The sequence below is a fragment of the Onychostruthus taczanowskii genome, unplaced genomic scaffold (genome assembly GCF_017590055.1).
Source record: "Onychostruthus taczanowskii isolate IOZ18803 unplaced genomic scaffold, ASM1759005v1 scaffold94, whole genome shotgun sequence".
Classification (NCBI taxonomy): domain Eukaryota; kingdom Metazoa; phylum Chordata; class Aves; order Passeriformes; family Passeridae; genus Onychostruthus; species Onychostruthus taczanowskii.
The window spans coordinates 319,684-339,457 of NW_024507435.1; the positions used below are offsets into that span (position 1 = coordinate 319,684).

Genomic DNA, 19,774 nt, shown 5'->3' on the forward strand with positions numbered 1-19,774 from the left:
TGTGGTTCTATCATTATGCTTTTGGTAAAGGAAAATAAAAAAATATATTTTCACCATTTTCCCACTGTTCTGTGCTGCAATAAGGTGAAGAAAAGGAGCTGGTGTTCTCAAAGGACCCCTTGCTGTCCCTGAGAATCCCTGATTACCTGCCTGACTCTGTGTAACAAAACAACTAGAGCCTGGGGGAGGAAGGAACACAGACAGAAGCTCCAGTTAGCTGGTAGCTGCTGTGACTAATTCTACAGCAGAACTGCCGGGGGCCCTTTCAGAATTTGCCCTTCTCTGTTCTGTGACAGCCATGGCAGCAGTTTGCAAATATAGGCATATATATATCCATATATAGGGAAATATTTGTCTCTGTATGTTATGCTGTTGCTGCTCCACCTGCTGACAGAATTGGTTGGAAAGCCTCTAAGTTTATTGAAGAAGTGACTGTTTCCTTCTCACTTCAGCTTTTCTATGCTTTGTGAGTCTTGTGTAACTAGGAGAAGCTGTTCAAGGCAGCAGATTGTCTAGTTTGAGTTCAAGTGTATTTTTGGAGAAGCTCTGTGATCCTCTATATTAGCTCCATATATAAAGACCTGTTGGTAAAAGTGAGAATGGGCAGTTGTAGCCAGGTGAGGTTCAATCTCTTCTCCCAGGTAAGAAGTAACAGGACAAAAGGAAATGGACTCAAGTTGCACCGTGGGAGGCATAGACTGGATATTAGGAAAAATTTCTTCACAGAAAGGATTTTAAAACATTGAACCTGCTGTCTAGGGAAGTGGTGGAGTCACCATCCCTGGAAATATTCAAAAAAAGTAAGGATATGGTACTTGAGAACAAGGTTTAACTGGTGGTGCTGGGTTGACAGTTATACTTGATCTTAAAGGTCTTTTCCAGCCTTAATTATTCCATGTTTCTAACTCTTGAGAAATTAAAGTCTTTTCACTCACATGTGACTCACTCACTCAGTGGAGTGTGGGAGCTCCACTGTGTTTAGATCTTTGGTAGCTTGTAGGGAAGTAGTTAAAAGAAAAGGTACTACAATGACTCCAAAACGTCACTTCCTGCAAAGCTGTTGTCTTTTGTACATTCTGTTCTGGTCACACCTCAAGATGAAGTGACCTGAAGTACAGGCCAGGCAGGCTGTAGGAGCTGTGAGCCATGCTGCTGTGGGTGCATCCCTTGCCCAGCCAATCCTCATTGTCAAAGACTGCCCCTGACAGAAAGCCAGCACTGCAGAAGTGCCCATTGTGGTTCTTATGGTATGGACCATTCCGTGGTCCTTGTCATTTATCTATCTCATATAATACAGAGGGAAACCTTTTATCCCATCCAGATGCATGAAGTGTAAAGTAGCTTTTCAACAAACCATCATCATGTTCCACCTTCATGTTTTCTTGGGGATAATAAGATTAATAATTTCATAATAATATGAAAAATTCCTTTGATACCCTCCTTTCTGTCCCAGTGCTATACCATCATGGTTAAGAGTGATCCATTGTCAGTTTGTATGTAATCTGGAACAGGAAGACTGGAAAAGCAGTTGTAGAGCTCTGAATTAGCAGCTTTGGCATTAGCATACCTGCTTTTAGTGACAGCTATCAGTCCAAATACCACTTTCATTCCTGTCAGTACATGCTTAAAACCAATCGATGCTGAATAAATTTTCTCATTCTCTTCAGAAAACTTATTGTGGGCCTGAAGGATGAAATATTCCCATCAGGCAATTGCCAAATTTCTCCTTTAAAGGTATTGTATCCTAAAGTATTTTCTTCATGCTCTGTGATTGCAAGGGTGTGTGAGGTCCATTGTCTTTCCCCAGGTAAACATAAACACACTTTGGCAGTATAACATAAATTGCTTTGTTCATTCAATTCTGGTGTGTGGGTCCTGTTTCTTTTAAAATTTATGTCTAATTTCTCAGCATCCATTGTAATGTTTAGTGAAAATTGAGCTCCTCTATCAACCATATCTTTCAAAGGATGTTTTCTAGGTCCTACTGATATGTAAATTGGTAGGCCATAATGCACCAGGTGATAAAGCCTAAAGTTCTCCCAGCACTTCATGAGGTTTTTCTTTCGTTTTTTTTTTCCTCTCCTCAAATGGTTGCAGGTATGTTTTTTCTGTGAAAACGTTTGTTTTTTTCACATGTCTCCCTTGCACTCTTTTCACTAAGTGTTCTCTGGTTGTTGCCTGAGAGCTGCATGGGGAGCACCTAAAACTACCGCCGTCCTCCCCAGCACATTCTGCTTCAGTGGTGTTTTGATCCTTCTTCTGTCTCAGGCAGGGTATGTTTAAAAGTCCTCACCTGGCACTCAGGAAGTCTCTGCACTTCTGTTTTTGGGTCCCTCTCAAACGCCCAAGTTTGTTCTCCAGGATGGGGTTTCCCAGCCCATTTCCCTAGCATGGTTTACTGTGTCATGAAAGAGTCTTGCCCAAGAGGAAAGGTTGTCGCCCTGATTTAAGATTTTCTAAGCCTTCTGATGTTTGCATTCTTGTAGCAATCTTTCTCACACACTTTCTGTAAACAACGTACTGTTTTGCATTCTTTTATGGAGGAGGAGAAATTTGGTGGACTGTTGGTTTGTCCAGTGTCATTGGAGAGGTGGCACTTTCACCCTCCAATCCACTGTCACCTTTGGAAATCTGTAAATGTCGGAGTCAGAAAATAAACTTCCCTTTTCTACCTTGAGAACAGCAGCATGTTTGCGTCGTGTTGTTTCGTGTCCTATAGTGACAAAAGGTCATCTTGGGGATCTTGTAACTCCTCACTATGCATTACGTCTCCTTTCTGTCTTGTCTTTGTCTTCTCTATTTTGTCTTGTCACCCTACTGAAAACATTTTTAATGTTATCAGGGCTTCTTTAATAGAGGTCTTAACATACTAGGATCAACTTCTGCAGAGATTGGGATGTGTCTGTTTAAGTGTCCATACCTTGCCTTGTAACAGTGGTGAATATTTCATGAGATGACCACAGGGATATGGAAGCTGGTCCTGCTCTTTTCATAACCTCTGTTCCTCCTGCCCAATATGCAATTCTGCTGATTGTTGAATGAGGTTGATTGATAGGCTCAGGTCCTAGGTTTAATAAGACTCCTGGCCCCCAGCTTCATTTCTATCTAGCAATATTCTACTTGCTCGTGAGAGACTTACTCTAAGCAAATGCTCAGTCTCTGACTCCCCTGGTTTTTATCCATATTTTTCCTTTATGTCTGCCACTTGCAAGGGGTCCCAGGGAGTAGTTCTGACCATGGTTTTTTTCTGACCTCTTTGAGGTCCTTTGAATGCTTCAGTCTTAATTATAGGTATCATTCTAGAACTGTTTCCTTTTTAGAAGAGGACCTAGAGGTTCAGTCATTTTGTTGGAGACTCATTCTCCCTCATCAGCATTTTCATCAGGGTTTTCCCAAATACCACCATTTCAGTCCTCAGGAGATACTATTAATTTTTGGATTTTTCTAGCAGCTGGATTGGTGAGTTTCTGTGTCAACTCTAATTTTTTTTTTCCCCAAAGTTTTTTGCTTTCCTTTGCATTCTTTTAACTGTTGTTTTACTTGTCATTTTGATACCATAAAGACAATTTTTCTTTCCTTTATTTACTATGTCAGATGCTTAATTTATTTATTTCAAAATTTGTTCTCTTTATTGCTATGCAGCCTTTAAGCATAGCCTGCACAACTGTTGTGTGCTTAGTATTAAAATTATGGAAGTGTGTTGAGAACTAAACAGAGCAAAGAATATTGGTTTTGGGTTTTTTTTGGTTTTTTTTTTTTTTTTTTTTTTTTTTTTTTTTTTTTTTTTTGCATTTTAGAGCATTCATTACAAGTTAATGTGAATGCTGTGCTACAACTGTGGAACAAGAATCTTTAATTTAGTTGAAAGGAAAGAAAGCCAACAGGAAAGAAAGCCAACAGGCAAAGGACAAATCTTGTTAAAAAACAAAGAGCTGTTTCATTTTCAACAAAGAAAAAACCCAAAAACCCTGCACTGAAGTTAATGTTTAAAGATACTGGGCCTCTGGGTTTCGAATACAAATAAGTGGGCATGGCTTCCTCTGGCAGCACGACATGCTCTGTGGATACTTGTACTTATCCTGTGCCTGTATGCTTTATGTGTCTGCTGAGGACCTGTCATACTTCCCTTTGGGTTTGGAAGGAACTTACGCTGCTGGAACAGTGTCTTGCGATCCAAAGGGCCGGCAGAGGGTACATTCCCTTTTCTGGGGACACTGCTTCACCTGTTGTTTTCAGTACCTCTTTGTACACTGGAGACCTGCATTAACATCCAGTCCACTTGAAAGGGCAGAATACAGGCTGTTCAAGCTTCTCCTAATGTGTGTGCTTTTAGTGCTCTGAAAGTTTCCCTGTCAGCAGAGAATCTCCCTTGCTCTGGGTGAGATTACTAGTGGGGCTGCTGATGAAAATACCTTAAACGCTGGTCATCAGATTGGTTTATTCTCTCAGCTGACAGTGAAATTAGAAATCTAGTTTAGACCAGGTGCTGAAGTATTGGATATATGAAGCAGGTATGTAATTGCTGCCTTGCTGTCTTGAATGATGACATTTTCAGGTTCATTTTAGAGTGATGAGTCTTATTCTGAAATGGAGATTTACTCTTCGTAGAAAACTAGATGCCATCTCCGGGAACACAGTGATAATGGTGACTCCCAAGTGTTTTGATCAGTACAGCTCTGCTGTCTATTCTGAAGGCTCATTGCAGTTCCTAAATTGGCTTTGCAGTTTTATTCCAAAATAGTCCTTCAAACTCAAAGGCTTTGGATTGAGTAAGGGATGCATTTGTCACTATCTTAGGAATTTTATTTAATCTTTATTATAATTTTATTTTTTCCTGATTGAAAATCACATTGAAAAAGGCTTTTGGCATTTTAGCTGGCTGCATTTGGCTGTCACTGATAAGTGATTAATTAATTTTAATCTGAAACCAGTAAACTGCACAGTGAGTTTACACATGCATATTTTGGGGTGTATGGAAATAGATAAAAAGAAAATGTTCATAGTAGTGAATGTGTCCTGTATTCTTTGCTGTCCTTTCCCCTGCCAATTTAGCATTACATGGAATCTTCTCTTGAGTGCTAGACTGTTTGAAAGTGATTATTTCTTGGGTCTTAACATCTGAAGAATTATGGACACAGTGTATTTAAGTCTTAACCTAGTCTTCCAACTGAGTTTAGTTGGGTGAGCTGCATATTTACTTTGAATTTATTTTTTTAATACACTGAGAGTTTCACCAGCATGCCATTTATATTACAACCAATCTATGCCATAATCCTCTTAAATCAAGATGATTAAAGAATTTCTTGGAGTTGAAAGCTTTTTGTACAAGACTTACATTCACCACTTCTCAGGGCAAATCGAGTAGATTGTGAGCTGATGCTTTGGTGTTTGTAACCTATAAAGCACACAATCAATGTTATGATCAGGCTTCCACTGCACTAATAGAAGCCTTAATAGCATTGAATATATTGTATACAACAGAAATTGCATTTAGAAATGTGAGGTTTAGAGCTTAGACTAGTTCCTCTGGTTCAGCAGAATTTGGGTTTATGAAAGTGATGCCAAAGGTATATTTTGTTATCAGCAGCTTGTTTTGAGGTTTAAAAAAGAAAAAAAAAGAAGACAGCAAACCACCAAAAAAACCCTAACCTATTAATTTTTTGGTTTGTGCAACATCCTGTAAAGAGTATTTGTAGGAAATTGATTGAGAAAGTAGCAAATTCAAAAGTGTCGCAGAAAATTCTTGGAGGGGAGAACCCTCATTTAAAGCCTGTTCCATTCAAATACCGTAGTTTAATTGTGATCACATGGCTTGCAAAGTAACTCCCTACATAAACTGTAAAAGAAGTTCTAGAGTTAATAGACTGTGAAGTTAGAGTTTTTTCTGTGATTTGGAGAAGTCATAGAGTGGAGATGGGCTGAGCCACTCCACAGTTTTTCAGATCTATTTTTGAGTATTACGAGGTCTTAGAGTTTAGTTGTCATCTCAGTTTCCTGGGTTTGTTACTGGCTAAAAAAAAAAAAAAAAGGAAGAAAAAGGCCAACCCTTATTTATAAGGAAAGCTGTGCACAACCCCAAGTATTGCTGTCCTGCTCTGAATTGGTTTCAGTAAAATTATGAACTTGCCAAAGAGTACAAACCTGGGCTGCTGAATATCCACTCTGCATTGTGAGCTGAAGCTGTTGTCTATGTTTTCCTGCTGACAACTTTTAAGTTTAGAAACCTATCTGCCGTTAAAACACAGATCATATCACTCTGGTATTGTCAAAGCGGATGAAATGATTGCTGAAGAAAGAGAGAGCTTCTCTTTTGCAGGGATTTCACAAGGCCTGCTGGCTTACTCCTTGCATAGTAGGAGACAAATCCGTAGCAAGAAATGAGAACCCTTTTTGCTGTAGGTGTGTATTGTTACAGTGCTGGATCATGGTAGCCAAAGTGTTCTAATGCCAGTGTGGAACTAAGATAATGATAAACCTTGCAGCCACTTTATTCAAAGTTTCTTTGGGTTTGCTTTTAGGGAAGTGAATACTTCACAAAATGTTAAATAGGAAAATACATACTTATCAGCAGGAAATCATGCTACTTAATTCTTAGCAGGAGGGTGTAAAAGTTTGGAATTATGGGACCAGGGCAGACATTTCAGGGCTTTTGCATTTGTTTAGTGACAGTTTAGCCCCTGGCACACAACTGTACTCAAGAGAAGGCCAAGTTATGGAACAGGCCCAGAATTAAAAAAAAATGTGGCTGAATGAGAATTGCTTTCTTAAGTTAAAAATGCAAATGTCCTTCCTTAATGATATATAATGTAAATCAATTAATAAATTGAATGCTTAGAAACATGGAGAGTTAGTGGGATGAAGGGCCAAAACAGGGAGAGGCAAGAAAAAACCCTTGCATTATGATACTCAGTCCTTTATTTTTGTAGCTGTTGACATATAAAGATGAACAAGTTATTCCAGCTTTTTCTTTGCTCCAGCATTACCATATTTCCTATCAGTAAGGGAGAGTGCTGCATACAAGGGCAACCTCTAGAAGCACCTTTTGCAGTTTCTGTTGAGGTAATCAGATGCCAGCATTCTCTAATAGCATCAAATTATATTACAGATTTAAAATGTTCGAAAGAAAAGAAGCAATTGCTTAAAAACTTGAGGCTGCAATAGTATCAAGGGAAGAAAAAGATGTACTTTTTAATATTCTCAACAGTTTCATATGTATATTGCTAGCAGGTTCTTTTCAATTCCATTGCATTTTGATGACAGGATTCACAGGCATGAACATACATGCAAAACTATCACGAAGGCAGTGGCTCTTTGTTGGAAATGGGCCTTGTTCAACAGTGATACTTTTAAATTAAATAAACCCCAAAACACACACAAAATGAGAAAATAAAATTATGTTGTATGCAGACATAAACAGATGTCCTCCTTTCTCCTCACTGCAAACTATTCAATTTTATGAGCGACTTTTTTATTTTTTACATCTTGTTTTTAATTTTAGTTACTGCTTTTATGACGCAGCCTCTTTGTAAGTCACATTAATTTTTTTTATATTCACACTAACTTCCTTCCTTACCTGTAGGACTTGCACATAGTAAATGCCTCAGATTTCCACAAAATATTCAGGACAGATTATTATTACAATGACTTTAAAAATTTCTACTACTAAACTTCAATCAGTTTAAAATTTGAAATGCATTAATATCTCTATAATTTTGTAAATTTTGCTGCAATAAATATTTCACAGTTAATGATGTTTAGGAAAGGAGCTTAAATAAAAGCCATTTATTCCTATGCTTAACTGTTTTAAAAGTACAGATTTCTTATGAGCTATATATAACTTAATTGGTATTTAATAAAGTCATATAACCTTGTTTATCAAAGAGTAGAAAAATAATTCCAGCTGAAATACTGAATGGCATCAAACAGAAAATTATTTCCATTTCAGCCAGGACTTGCTTGGTTGTACATGCACCACTTTGTGGTTTCTTTCTCTACATGCTGAACTGAATGCACAATACACTGAACACTTCTGTGTTGAGACAGCTACTAAAATGTGACCAATGAAATGTTGCTAGTCAAAATCTTTTGGGCATTTATAAATTTGCTCTTGCTGGTAACTTACCTGTTCTGTACCTGTCAGGAGATTAGGAAGTAAAAAAGATCTAGGTAATAGCTAGAAAATTCTCCTGAATGTGCAGCAGAATCCCTTTCACACAAATGAATTCCCCAGGGCTGCAAAGCCAGCAAGAGCTGACATGGGTAAGGGCCAGGACAGGGTATCTTTCACTTTTAAGAGTCATTGTGCAAGTCATTAGGAAGTCTTAAAATTTCTTAAATTGAATTGGTTTTATTTATCCATTTGCAACAAAGTCAGAGCTGAAAAGCTCTGCAGGAATACAGTACCACCTTCCATCTTTGGTGAAAGCAGCTGAGTACTGAGACTGTACTTTGAGATAGACCTTGGCCAAGTACAAAATCAGAAAACTCACCCCCTGTTTACCAGTCATTATCCTTTCCAAGGTTCTCATCCAAGCCTGACCACAGTGTCTTTCTCTCACCCATAGCCTCTGGACCTGATTACTAAAGACTAAGTGTAGTGGTAACATCCTGCTCCTGTAATTTCACTGCCTTTTTCAGCTGGAATTTCTCTTGTTCTTACTATTTGTATGGCATCCTTGCTCCTAGCTGTAGAGGTTGGCCATAAAGTAGGTGCCAGTGTTTCAACACCTATGTAATTTGAATTTACTTGGGGCAGGTTGAGTAGGTCCACGGCTTTTTTGAGGCAGTAGTTACCTTTCTTTGTCAGGGCTGTTACCAGGCTCCAAATGTTCCCTTTCCTGGTAACCCTGATAAGAATTCAAGGAATTCAGAGCTCTAAGCCATCTGGATTCTCCTGAGATTTCATCACTCTTTCTCTCTGTGGGATTGTGGAACTGGAGAAGAGGTGGGAGAGAGCACATTTCTTGAAGATACTCCAGAGGAAAGTACTTATGGTTGCAGTTTTCATTCAGCGCAAAACCAAAAAATCCTGTATGAACTCTTTCCACTCTCCAGAGTGTTAATAAGTATTGTTTGATGAAGAAATAAATATGAACAAAAAATCAGTAAAATTCCTTTCCTGAAAGCAAGGAGAATTTTTTCATTGCTGGTTTGGTTTTTTTTTTTTGTTTTGGCTGCACTTCTGTGTGTGTGGTAATATCAGAACATAGGCATTCAGTTGCTGGTAGGTAGTAGTCCAACAGCATTCCTCTTTGCAGGCTTTCCTGAAGGAAGATTCTTTTAGGAAGCTTAAATTGGCTTGGATACCTGCTGACTTGGCTTTTTTCCCCCTCTCATTGCTTCCCTTTTTCTCACCACTATTTCCTCATCTTTCTATTTGCTCTTATACAGTTCCTCATTCCACATATTTTTTCTAACATCACTGTGCCTTCATCATCGCCCTCAGTGTCTCTATCCTCCAGCCTCTGCATATTCTCTCTCTCCACCTGGCTGCTCCTTTTGAATGATCTGTTCTTTGCCCTTTTGCAGGTTCTTTTCCCCCCTTTTTACCTAAATTGCTCAACATGACCCTGCTGTAAGATAATCAGAAATAACAGGAGATGTTTAGGTTACCCTCTCTCTGTTGAGGGTATAAGAAATAATGCTGATTTTTGGCTCAAGGTAGTCTATTGTCATGCAGTGACTGGCAAAACTTGAAAAACTCTGGTATCTTATTTTTGTCTGGACACCATGGGAAAATATCCTCACAGAAGATCACAAAACTTTCAGTAATATTTTGCTTGGCTTCTTGACAGAAGCTGCACGTGCTGTGGCATTGAGAACTGAGAACCTAACTGAAATAAATCCTCTGTTTATACTTACCAGCAATGCTGCGGGGAGATATGCCTTCCTTTCTTATCCCCTTTCAGAGCTCTTCTGCCCCAGTGTTGCCATGGCCCTGTCTGTGGTCAGTTCTCAGGTAGTTTGAGGCACAAGAAAATCAGAGCTGACTCATTAAAGAGGAGCATGTTTAATCTACAATTTTGTATGAACTGTTTGGATTAGTCATGAATGTCCCATTTAATGGAAGTGCTGGAATTTTTCTTTTCAGCAGGGTACACCACATATTTCTGCTTCAACAGAGATTGCAATAGAAGCCCATAACAATACAGGATGAAGACTTGCAAAAATGTTTCTTCATGTAATTTATGGCATTTTCTAAAATGCTTTCTTGTTTTTCTCCCTTAGAGACATGTGAAGAAACTGACTAATCGTTCAGACACAGAGATGTGAAATATTGCATCAATAAGATTTTTTCATGCTTTTTTTTCCTAAACCAAAAACCATTATCTATAAAATATGAGGCAAAGTTACCCAACTGAAAACATTTCCTTGGAAGTAACTCAGAGCACCAATAATTGTGATTAATGTGGCCTGCAAACTCCTCTTGACAAGATCTTGACACAGAATTAAACAAACAAGAAATGTGTTGGCTTTTTACTCAGCTTCCATCCTTCAGATATTTGTAACTTCACATGCAGAAAATGTAAATACTTTTGGCTGTAGAGTAGCAATGCTAATAATGTTAACATTTTAAACTATTTTCATAATGCTCCATTTATTCAAATTAATTTTATGTAAATTATTTTGCAATTTTTGTATTTCTTTTCACTTTTTGTAACAAAAGACAACAGTGTGTGTCCTAATGTAAGACTAATTGCATTCCTTGCCATTTCCCTTGGAATTTTTTCTTCAAGTATTACAACTTCCCCATTTTTCAGTTAGTGTCATTTTTTTCTTCATCTAATTTTGCACATTTCAGACCTAAGTGTGTTAATTGCTTCCCTGACTGTACACGTATTTTGGACATCTGTCTTCCATTCTCTTATGTTTGTGCAGAGGTAAATAATTAATTTCCCTTTTGTTGTAAATGTTCTATTTTCCTTAAATAATGTTTTCAGTCTGTGGAAGAAAGGAGTGCTGTTTCTCTTGAGAATGCTTTCTGTGCAAGACAGTGAACAATGGTATCCCCAAGAGATGCTGCAGTGTTGTGCAGAGTTCTTTTCAACTAATGTCTTTTCATTTATGACCAGCTTTCTGAGCAAACACCTGCTAGAAAGTGCTTGGAGGAAATTCCGTGGAGATTTCAGATTTTGCTTGCTGAAATCATGCTGTTACTACCTTTTTGGGCACTCTCTTTTAAATGAGAAATATGATTCCTTACTGAAACTTACAGTCTTCTTTCCTCTCTCCTGCTCCCTCCTGGTTCCATGAGTAAGATTTTTCAGAATACTGTATGTCCGTCTCCTTGGGTTGTTCAGCATATCCCTGAGCCTGCTCTGATCTTCTAAGAACAGGTGCTTCAAAATTAAGAATCCTCAGCTCTTGAGTGGATTTGACCTTCAGGGCTAACACATGTTCATCTCCCTTGTACTCCTCCTTTTGCCCTGGCGTAAAAACCTGATGAAAATTGCCTTTGCACCAAAATCCTTTTTACCTCTAGAGGCCAGACAGTCCCCATTTTGGTTGAAAGACTTGGGGACCTTGAAGGCAAAGGTGTTATTAGAGAGCCTAAATGGAAGGATGGTGATATTAAATGCAGTTCTTTCAGATACTGAGTTGACTTTTTTTAGTTCAGTGAGGCAAAGAATCTAGGGCAAGGTTATTTTCTTGCATATTTAGGGGAAAGCCTTGAAATAGGAGAGTCTTCATGGTGGCTTTTAGGGAACACATTATGTTTTCCTCTCAGAATATGATGGAAATCTATAACTCAAGTGCCTGTGGTGAGAGGCAATGATAATACCAGGTAAGAGAAACAGAACATTCTGTCTCTTAGAGAGCTCAGAAGAATGGGAAATGTGTAGTGCATTGATTATTTGAAAAAGTACAAGTAGCATCTGTTCAGATGCATTTTTTTGTTATCCTTAGCCACTCTGTGTTTTTATTGCTGATTTTGTCAAAAAACCCAAACAAGTCTTGTGTCAAAGGGGATTTGTAATGAGATATATACAGGTAGATTGTCCAGGATTTATCATACTGCCATCAAGTATTGAATGTCCTTAGTTGGTTTAAATGGAACATCCATGCACATGCATTGTGTTTAATAAATCTGAAGAAAAAAGGAAACTAAAAAAGAAAATTATTATTTTCATGTGAAGTACAAAAATGAGGTCTTGAAAAACATGTGTGAGTTATTTAGGATAAGAGTCCAAGCAATGATGCTAAGACCCCTCTGGCATTTCCTACTGGGGTACTTTCAGAGGACGTAGTAATATGGATCTTTTGTTAGGGTGGGGAGGTTCCAGCATGCCTGAGTAATGAAGCTGCTCTATCCATTAGGAAATCTCTCTCCTAAGATGCACCCAGCAGTACCACTTTGGAATTTCCTTGTGATGTGCCATAGAAACCCCCATTTCTGCCTCTTCATTTCAGACTGTGAGAACGGCCTTCATTTCTGGTCCTCTGGGCAGTGGCTGTCAGGCCACTGTCCAAGGCCATCTGACACCTCCCCTCCAGTCAGCCATTTGCAGTGGTGATGCCTCAGAATATGTTCCCGGGGCAAACTCTTCCCTTGGCTCTCATAGTGATGAAAAAGTAAATGGAAAACTACCAGAGTAGTCAGTGCTGACTTGTTATGTGGATGGACTCTGGATTTCTCTAGGTCTTGGGGTTTTATTAATTATTTTCCCACCAAAGTGGTTCTGTGCTACACTAAAGATGTTCATTTAGCAGCATGCAGCAATGTAGACCAATTTGCATGGTCAATTGATATTACCAAGTTCAGATCTTTTTATGAAGAGCTAGAAGGCAGTCAGAAACAGCAGAAATACTTTTTTGTCTTTCTTGCTGTAATTACATATTATGTTGGATATGGACACATCTTCGTCTTTCCTAGATCAATGGAGAGAGATGATTTTGAGTAACTTGTGCCTTTAGTTTCTGGGCTGTTTTTTGTTCAGGGGTAAATACAAAGGATTGTGCATCACTTGGAAATTGTTTTCTGTATGTACCTATATTCACTTTCCTAATTAGCTGATACCATAAGACTTGTGCTGGAAACTTCAAAGACCCCTAGTTACTCCTTATACTAGGGAAAAGAAATTACTTAAGCTAAATGGTGTAAAATATCTGCAAAATGTAACCATTAATCCTTGTTTTCCAGGAGTATGTGCCTTTTAATGTGAATGTGAAGTTTCAGCCATAGCTCTACTTGCATGTTCCCAGAGTTGAGGAGTAGAACTAATCCAACTGTTTCTTTTAATCTTTTAATCTTTTAACCCTGACCTGGCTCAGCATGTTTGGTTTTGATTCAGAGGCTGAAATTTTTGATAGATGTATGTTATAATGCTCATTACTAAAAGATACTATAATTGACTGTAGAAACAGAAGCATTATGTTGTTGTAATATACCTAGTTTGGATTCACTCTGGACCTTTGCCCAAAGTGAAGGAAATTCAGATGCAGGACTTTGTTCAGTTCCTTTCCCCTTTGCCTTTTCTCCCCTCTTCCCCAGGTGGTGTAGTATGTAAGTATTTGTTGTTAAAAGGAAAAACAAAAAACCAGTTGTCAATAATGGGAGACTGAAGACTTCCTTGAAAGAACTGTGTGGGGAATGATGTGTCAGCTCAGAAAGCTGTTCTCAGAAGCAAAATTGAATGTGCAGTTCAGTAGTTGAGCCACACTGTGTCACCATTGGACTTCACTTTCTTCCACTCTATCTTTCCCATTTTAGGTGAAGATATTTACAAAGCCAGAGAAGAAGGGTCTGAAATGTGGGGGGCAGCTGAAGTGCAAGAAGATGAAGATACTCTTGTGGAAGTTCCACTGGACCAGGTAGTGATCAATAATTCTGTGGAGACTGTAAGCAATACTGCTTCTTTTATGGCAGCTTTATCAAATCTCCCTTTCTGTGTTAATATGTCAAATGCCAGTTACCTTTTCATCAGCTTCAGAACTGCTCTGAGAGTTCTTACAGAGCCTTAGAGAATCAGGACTCCCTACTGTTACATGCTACCAAATAGCTTCACCTGAATAGCAGTCTCTTTATACTGCAGTAGAGTAGTATTCCTCCAGTCCTGGACCACAACAGGTGCAGATTTATCCGATTTTTGTTAAAGCTGATAGCACTTTGTTCTGTTGGAGCAACATGGTGCTTCATTGGCCAATTTTTTAATCCTGAGATTTATGTGCAATAAATAGGTCTTGATAACTAAATATAGGATTATATCCCCCTTTTGGTACTTTGATTTGCACTCCTGTGGACTGAAATAATACAAGGAATAGGTAAATTGAACCTAACAGTAACAGCAGTTACTGTCCTTTCTCTTGCTTTCAGTATAGACTTCTGTATTTGTAGGAGAAACTGGAAGAAGTGTGGTAAGTATGGGGAGAAAAATATCCTTAATGAGGGTAGGGACTGGATTTGTGGGCTAAAAGGTAGGTGAAAAACCAGCTGGTTGGTGAGATTTAAAAGGTTCCCTGGTTGAGATTTAACTGGCACCTATTTACAGATGGTGGTCCTCATGGTTTGATACTGGAACTGAGACATTCTAATATGTTCATGGGTCACACAGATGATGGCAGGGGACATGGCCTTAGTCAGGCCCAGCTGTCATTATCAGGTGAATGCAGAGCTGTCTTTTAGAGCAATCTCAACATCTTGAAGGAATAGGATGACTTGAGCCTCATAAAGTTCCACAGGAAAGAGAGGTACAAGGTTGGGCGCCTATAGTGCAGTTAACTCTCAGTGTAGTCTTGAGACAGGTGGGCTAGAAAGGAGCTGCAGAAAGGCCATGCCGCTCCTGTGGTTGGCAAGTTGAGTTGGTGTGCTCCCTGTGTGGTTGAGGTGGACTGTGCAGGCTGGGCTACTAAAATCACAGCCAGCACATCAAGGTCACTGATTATCCTTCTTGGCTTGTCTCTGAAGTTGCATCTAGAGTATTTGTCCAGCTTTGAGTCCTTCTCAGCAGAAGAGAGATACTTAGAAACAGGAGAAAGTTCAGCACAGCCACAAACTAGAAGGTTTACAGGCTAGAGCTTATAACACTATTTAATTGCTTACTAAATAGTGCTTATTGTCTAGTTGGCTGATTTTTTTCAATTTATTTGTACTGTGTAAAAGAATATTAGACATATATACCTTTAGCTTGTGTTCTACTTTTAAACACAATACCTGAGGGGAAATAGTTGTTGTACAAACTTATTAGCCACTTTGAAGACTGACACCATAGCATCTAAAAAAATTCCCAGATTTTATCTTAGGCTCCTGTTGCTAAGAAGGATCATTCTCATTATTTATTCACTTCACTGGGAAGGAATTTTACTTAGATATTTTATAGGCATTGTTCTTGAAGACACATGAATCAGGTGATAGAGGCAACAGTAACATGACTGTCTTGGTCCTTGACAGAAGGAATGCTACAGCTGTGTCTTCTCACAGCACATACCTGCCCCAGCTTCAGGGTCTTATATGATGAACACCATTGCCTGAACACTCATCAGCCCTGTTAATTGTGGTTGTCCTGGTGAGGTGTAGTGATAATTAGGATGTGTTCTATTGTATTGATAGCACTGACATTGGAGAAGAACATGCCAGCTGTTGTCTTAATCTTTGTTTCTTATGACATCTTGAAGCACATCCTACTCTGTTCTTGACAGTGTAATAATCAAATTCAGAAATTATTAGCCTGTTTATTGGCCTCTGGAAGTGTGTAAAGAATTCCTGTGGGTAGTGTCGAACATTTGGCTGTGTAAATTGGGTTGTCAGGCCTTAATTTTTAGGCTGACTGCAATTCATACGAAATCCAACCCTGGAGGCAGCTGCCTTATTTCTCCACAGAGATCCTACACAGGCAGTAGCTCTGTGTGTCTCCCTAGTTTGCCTCTGCCTGTGGGTGGTGACCATCCCTAGGGAGGGGAAAAACTCTCTACTACCACTCCTCTGTTTGCAGTGGAACTGTTCACACAGTTGCCACTGAGCATCAGATGTGTTGGCAAGCTTGCAATGCTAGGAACTTGCTGAATACCTCTAAGCTCCTGTAGCAAGGTCCATTCATCATGTTCAGATGGAAATATTTTTCACTTGTTACCAACAGCTTTTGCTATCTGGACAAGCAACTGCAGGCAGTTTTATTTGATGGGGAAAAATATTAAAAAATCAGTCATGCACACTATGAATAATCTGATTTTCATTTTTCCATAAAAGCCAAGCAAAGAACCAAAATTTATTTCAAAACAAGCCATGGTTTATATATAATGTTAAAATTTCATGTATAGTTTCCTTGGTAATCTCACAAGAAGCCATGTCCTTCTGAGTATCACTGAGTAGTTTTTATTCCCGGATAACTGAAGTCACTCTAACCTTAGAAGCATTTAGCATTTTGCATGTTCAGGTTCATATTAATGACCACTTAAAATTGTTTTAAATTCTGTGATGTAAAGCTTTTTAGCTTTTTCTTATCTGCACTGCAGTGTCTGTTATTGCTAGAAATATGGGAAAGGACAGCCAGCCAGGGCTTGACTATCTTGCATAAAGCATAAATATTTACATGCCAGCTTTCACTAGAAGGCTGACACTTCTGATAGGCTATCATTTCCATCAGCCACATAAATGAAGTGGTGAAGATAGAGCTTCATATTTTTTTCTTTTTATGCACCTTCTCTGTCTTGCTGTTTGAAATACACAGTTGAACAAATGCCAGATTAGCCATTAACTAAACCTAGCGTTATACTGGCTAGACTCTCACTTATGTCCTGTTCTGTAAAATGCTGTCTGCCAGCTGAAAACACATTAAAAGAACAGGCTTTGCTTTACTCCAGACTAGCTGACAGTTGTAATTGAACATCAAGGAAGAAAAAATGAATATTTTGCCTTAAACCAAACCAGACCTTTTTGTTCTATATTCTTTACCAAGACTTCAGCTCCCAAATACAAAATGATTAGTTTCTTCTTTTGACATGCAGGCTTACTCCAAGTTGGTTGTTTGCATCGCTGTGTCAATATTCATGGGGACTGATGACAGACTATGTAACCAGTTGTGCAAATAGCAAGGGAACAAGGTGGTTCTTGACATGGAGGCAGCTAAACAATAGTAGTTTTTTATTTGAGATAGTAATTAAGTGTGTTACTTTGAATTTGCTGCTAATAATGCAAATATATTCAAAGTAACTTTGAGAGAAAAATTTCTAACTTTTAAAGCTTTCAGAAAAACCTACTCTTTTTCTTTCATTCTGTATAAGTTCTAAAATATAAAAGCAGCAGTTTCTAGTGATAATACTGAAATAATACTGCAAGTTTGCACTTTTTTATCCATTTCCATTTCTTCTCCCATGCTGAGCCCTTGGGAGGTGGAGTAAGCAGGAGAGTTATGAGATCTGAAGTTATCCAGTGCATGACCCCATAAGGAATTCAGGCATGTTGTTGTGCCAGCCTGCTTTGCCATGGGGTATGTGATACTTGCTTTTAAGATGTGATGTAGAAAGAGATTCCATTTGGGTTTCGGTTTTGGTTTGTTCTTTGGGTTATTTTCCCCCTCCAGATTCATCATCCCCATCTGCTTCGCTCCGTCTGTGTTTATTTGTAGAAATTAGTTGGTGATAAATTTATCTAATAGGCACTGGTTTGGAGTTTTTCTGTAGATGTTCACATTCTTGGTTCTTTCACTATCCATGTGTTTTCCACTTTTACAGACATGTCCACTGATTAATGCAGTCCTCCACTCATTATTTCCCATTTCCTGGGCTGTGATGTGATGTGAGGTTGTGTATCTCCCCTAGGTGAGCTGGAGCTGGAGTATATCATCAGTAGCAGAAAATTTGCACCTTTCATTTGCAGTTTTCATTATGGAGTACACATTTTGCTTTAGAGACCCAAGATTCACCTCAGTGAGCAGAATAAACTGTTTATCTTCCCCATTGCCGCAGGCAAAATGTTGAAGTTTATGTTTATTCAACATTACAACAGGCTGACTGTTTGAAGAGACATTCTTTGATTAAAAAGGCTACAACTTTTCTCGAGGAAACATTTTGCACTACATCAGTAAGGATTTCAAAATGGCATTTGGAAAGAATGCATGCAGAACTTCTTATGCTCAGATTTCGCTACAAATGATGCAGCTGTAATTTAAGCCTTATGAATTTTGAGTGCTGACAATCTAGCAGATAATATTTTCCACTGTATGTTCTCCTTACAGCTCCACTGATTTACACTTAATGTTGTTATTGTTTGTCTGTGTTAGATAGGGAAACTTACTCTGATTGGTTCTTTGCAGTTGAGAATGAGAAGGGAGATTTTCCCTTGGTTTCTGTGGTGCCTTGAGAAGGCTGACTTAGAACAGAGGCTAGACAGAGTTAAAGAATAAGGTATTTATTATAAGACCTTAATGGATACACCTTGGGCAGTACAAGGGCACCTTCTCAAGGCATCATCTGCATTGGATGACTGTGATTTATGAAGTTGTAGTAGCAATGCCTGATTTCTAGAGGCCAACAGCTGAAGAGCCTTCACTTCTTCTGAGTGAAGCCTGGGAATGCAAATCTCTTGTATGACCAGTTTTGATACCACTTTGAAAAAAGTTTCTTCTGTGTAACCCTGTTTTTAAAAATTTCAGAAATCCTAGAGCAGGCAGTTTCTCAAATTGCATAACTTACTTGCTATAACTTGAATTTTTGCAGTCTCAGTAGGACTTTTTGTAAAGTGCTTAACAATTTTCTCATTACAGGTATGTTCAGCAGATCATACTATATTATAAGAAGTGAAGTTTAGGCAAATTTTATTGAAAAATTTGCATGCAAATATTACGGGGAAAAATAAACTTAAGTGTCACTGAAGTAGATGGGAAAAAGTATTTTTTACTTAGGTACATATTAGAAAATATTTTTCTAATTTTATTATAAGATCATAAAATTTTTCAATGGTTTGGGTTGAAAAGGACCTTAAAAATCATCTCATTTCAACCCCTCTACCACAGGCAGGGACACCTTTGACTAGACCAGGTTGTTCAGAGTCTCATTATGCTGGTATGGAACACTTCCAAGGATGGGGCATCCACAGCTTCTCTGGGCAGCCTGTTCCAGTTTGTCACCACCCTCACAGTAAGGAATTTCTTCCTAATAGCCAGTACAGCCCTGCCCTCTGTCAGTTTGAAGTCATTCCCCTTGGTCCTGTCTCTACACACCCTGGTAAAAAGATCCTCTCCAGATTTCACGAAGGCCCCTTTCAGGACCTGGAAGGTGCTGTGAGGTCTCTCTGCAACCTTCTCTTCTCCAGACTGAACACCCCCAACTCTCTGAGCCTGTCTTCATTGAAGAGGTCTATATCCCTCTGAATGCTGGGGGCCCCAGAGGGCGGTGCTCAAAGATGCTGGCTTCTCTGTCATGGCTGCATTGATGATTGAGGAATGAAGTATGCTTCCAGTTATTAGACAATGAAACCAATGAGGAGTTTGAAAAGCTGGGTTTTTTCCTACACCTCAAGTTCTTTAGTTTCCTTTCATTCTAGTTGGACTTCTGGGTGCTGTGACATTATGAAAAATTAGACTCAGTGGATTCAGGTGCTGTATGTGTTGTAAAAACAAAAATAAATAATGGCACCCATCTCATGAAAAAGATGGAGTTTAAATGTTGTGGGCATAAAGACTTTTTGCCTTCAGGAACAACAGTGCATTTTGTGCAAATGTGGGAGCTATGTGGGAAGTGTAAGACAGCTGAACCTTAACTATTCATTTGCTTGTTTTCAAGAGCCTTGGTTTTGTAAATGATGTGGAAGAAAAGAGGGCTGCTGTCACTTAGCAACACT

The 19,774-nt window shown here is 38.8% G+C and overlaps 1 protein-coding gene across 1 annotated transcript in view; it reads left to right on the plus strand.

Annotated features, from left to right (window-relative positions):
* DCDC2 (doublecortin domain containing 2) overlaps window positions 1-19,774 on the plus strand; it is a 51,564-nt gene that overhangs the window by 25,080 nt on the left and 6,710 nt on the right. Inside the window, exon 10 of the mRNA XM_041426747.1 lies at window positions 13,712-13,812. Coding sequence (XP_041282681.1) covers window positions 13,712-13,812 — 101 coding nt within the window. The remainder of the gene's footprint in view (window positions 1-13,711; window positions 13,813-19,774) is intronic.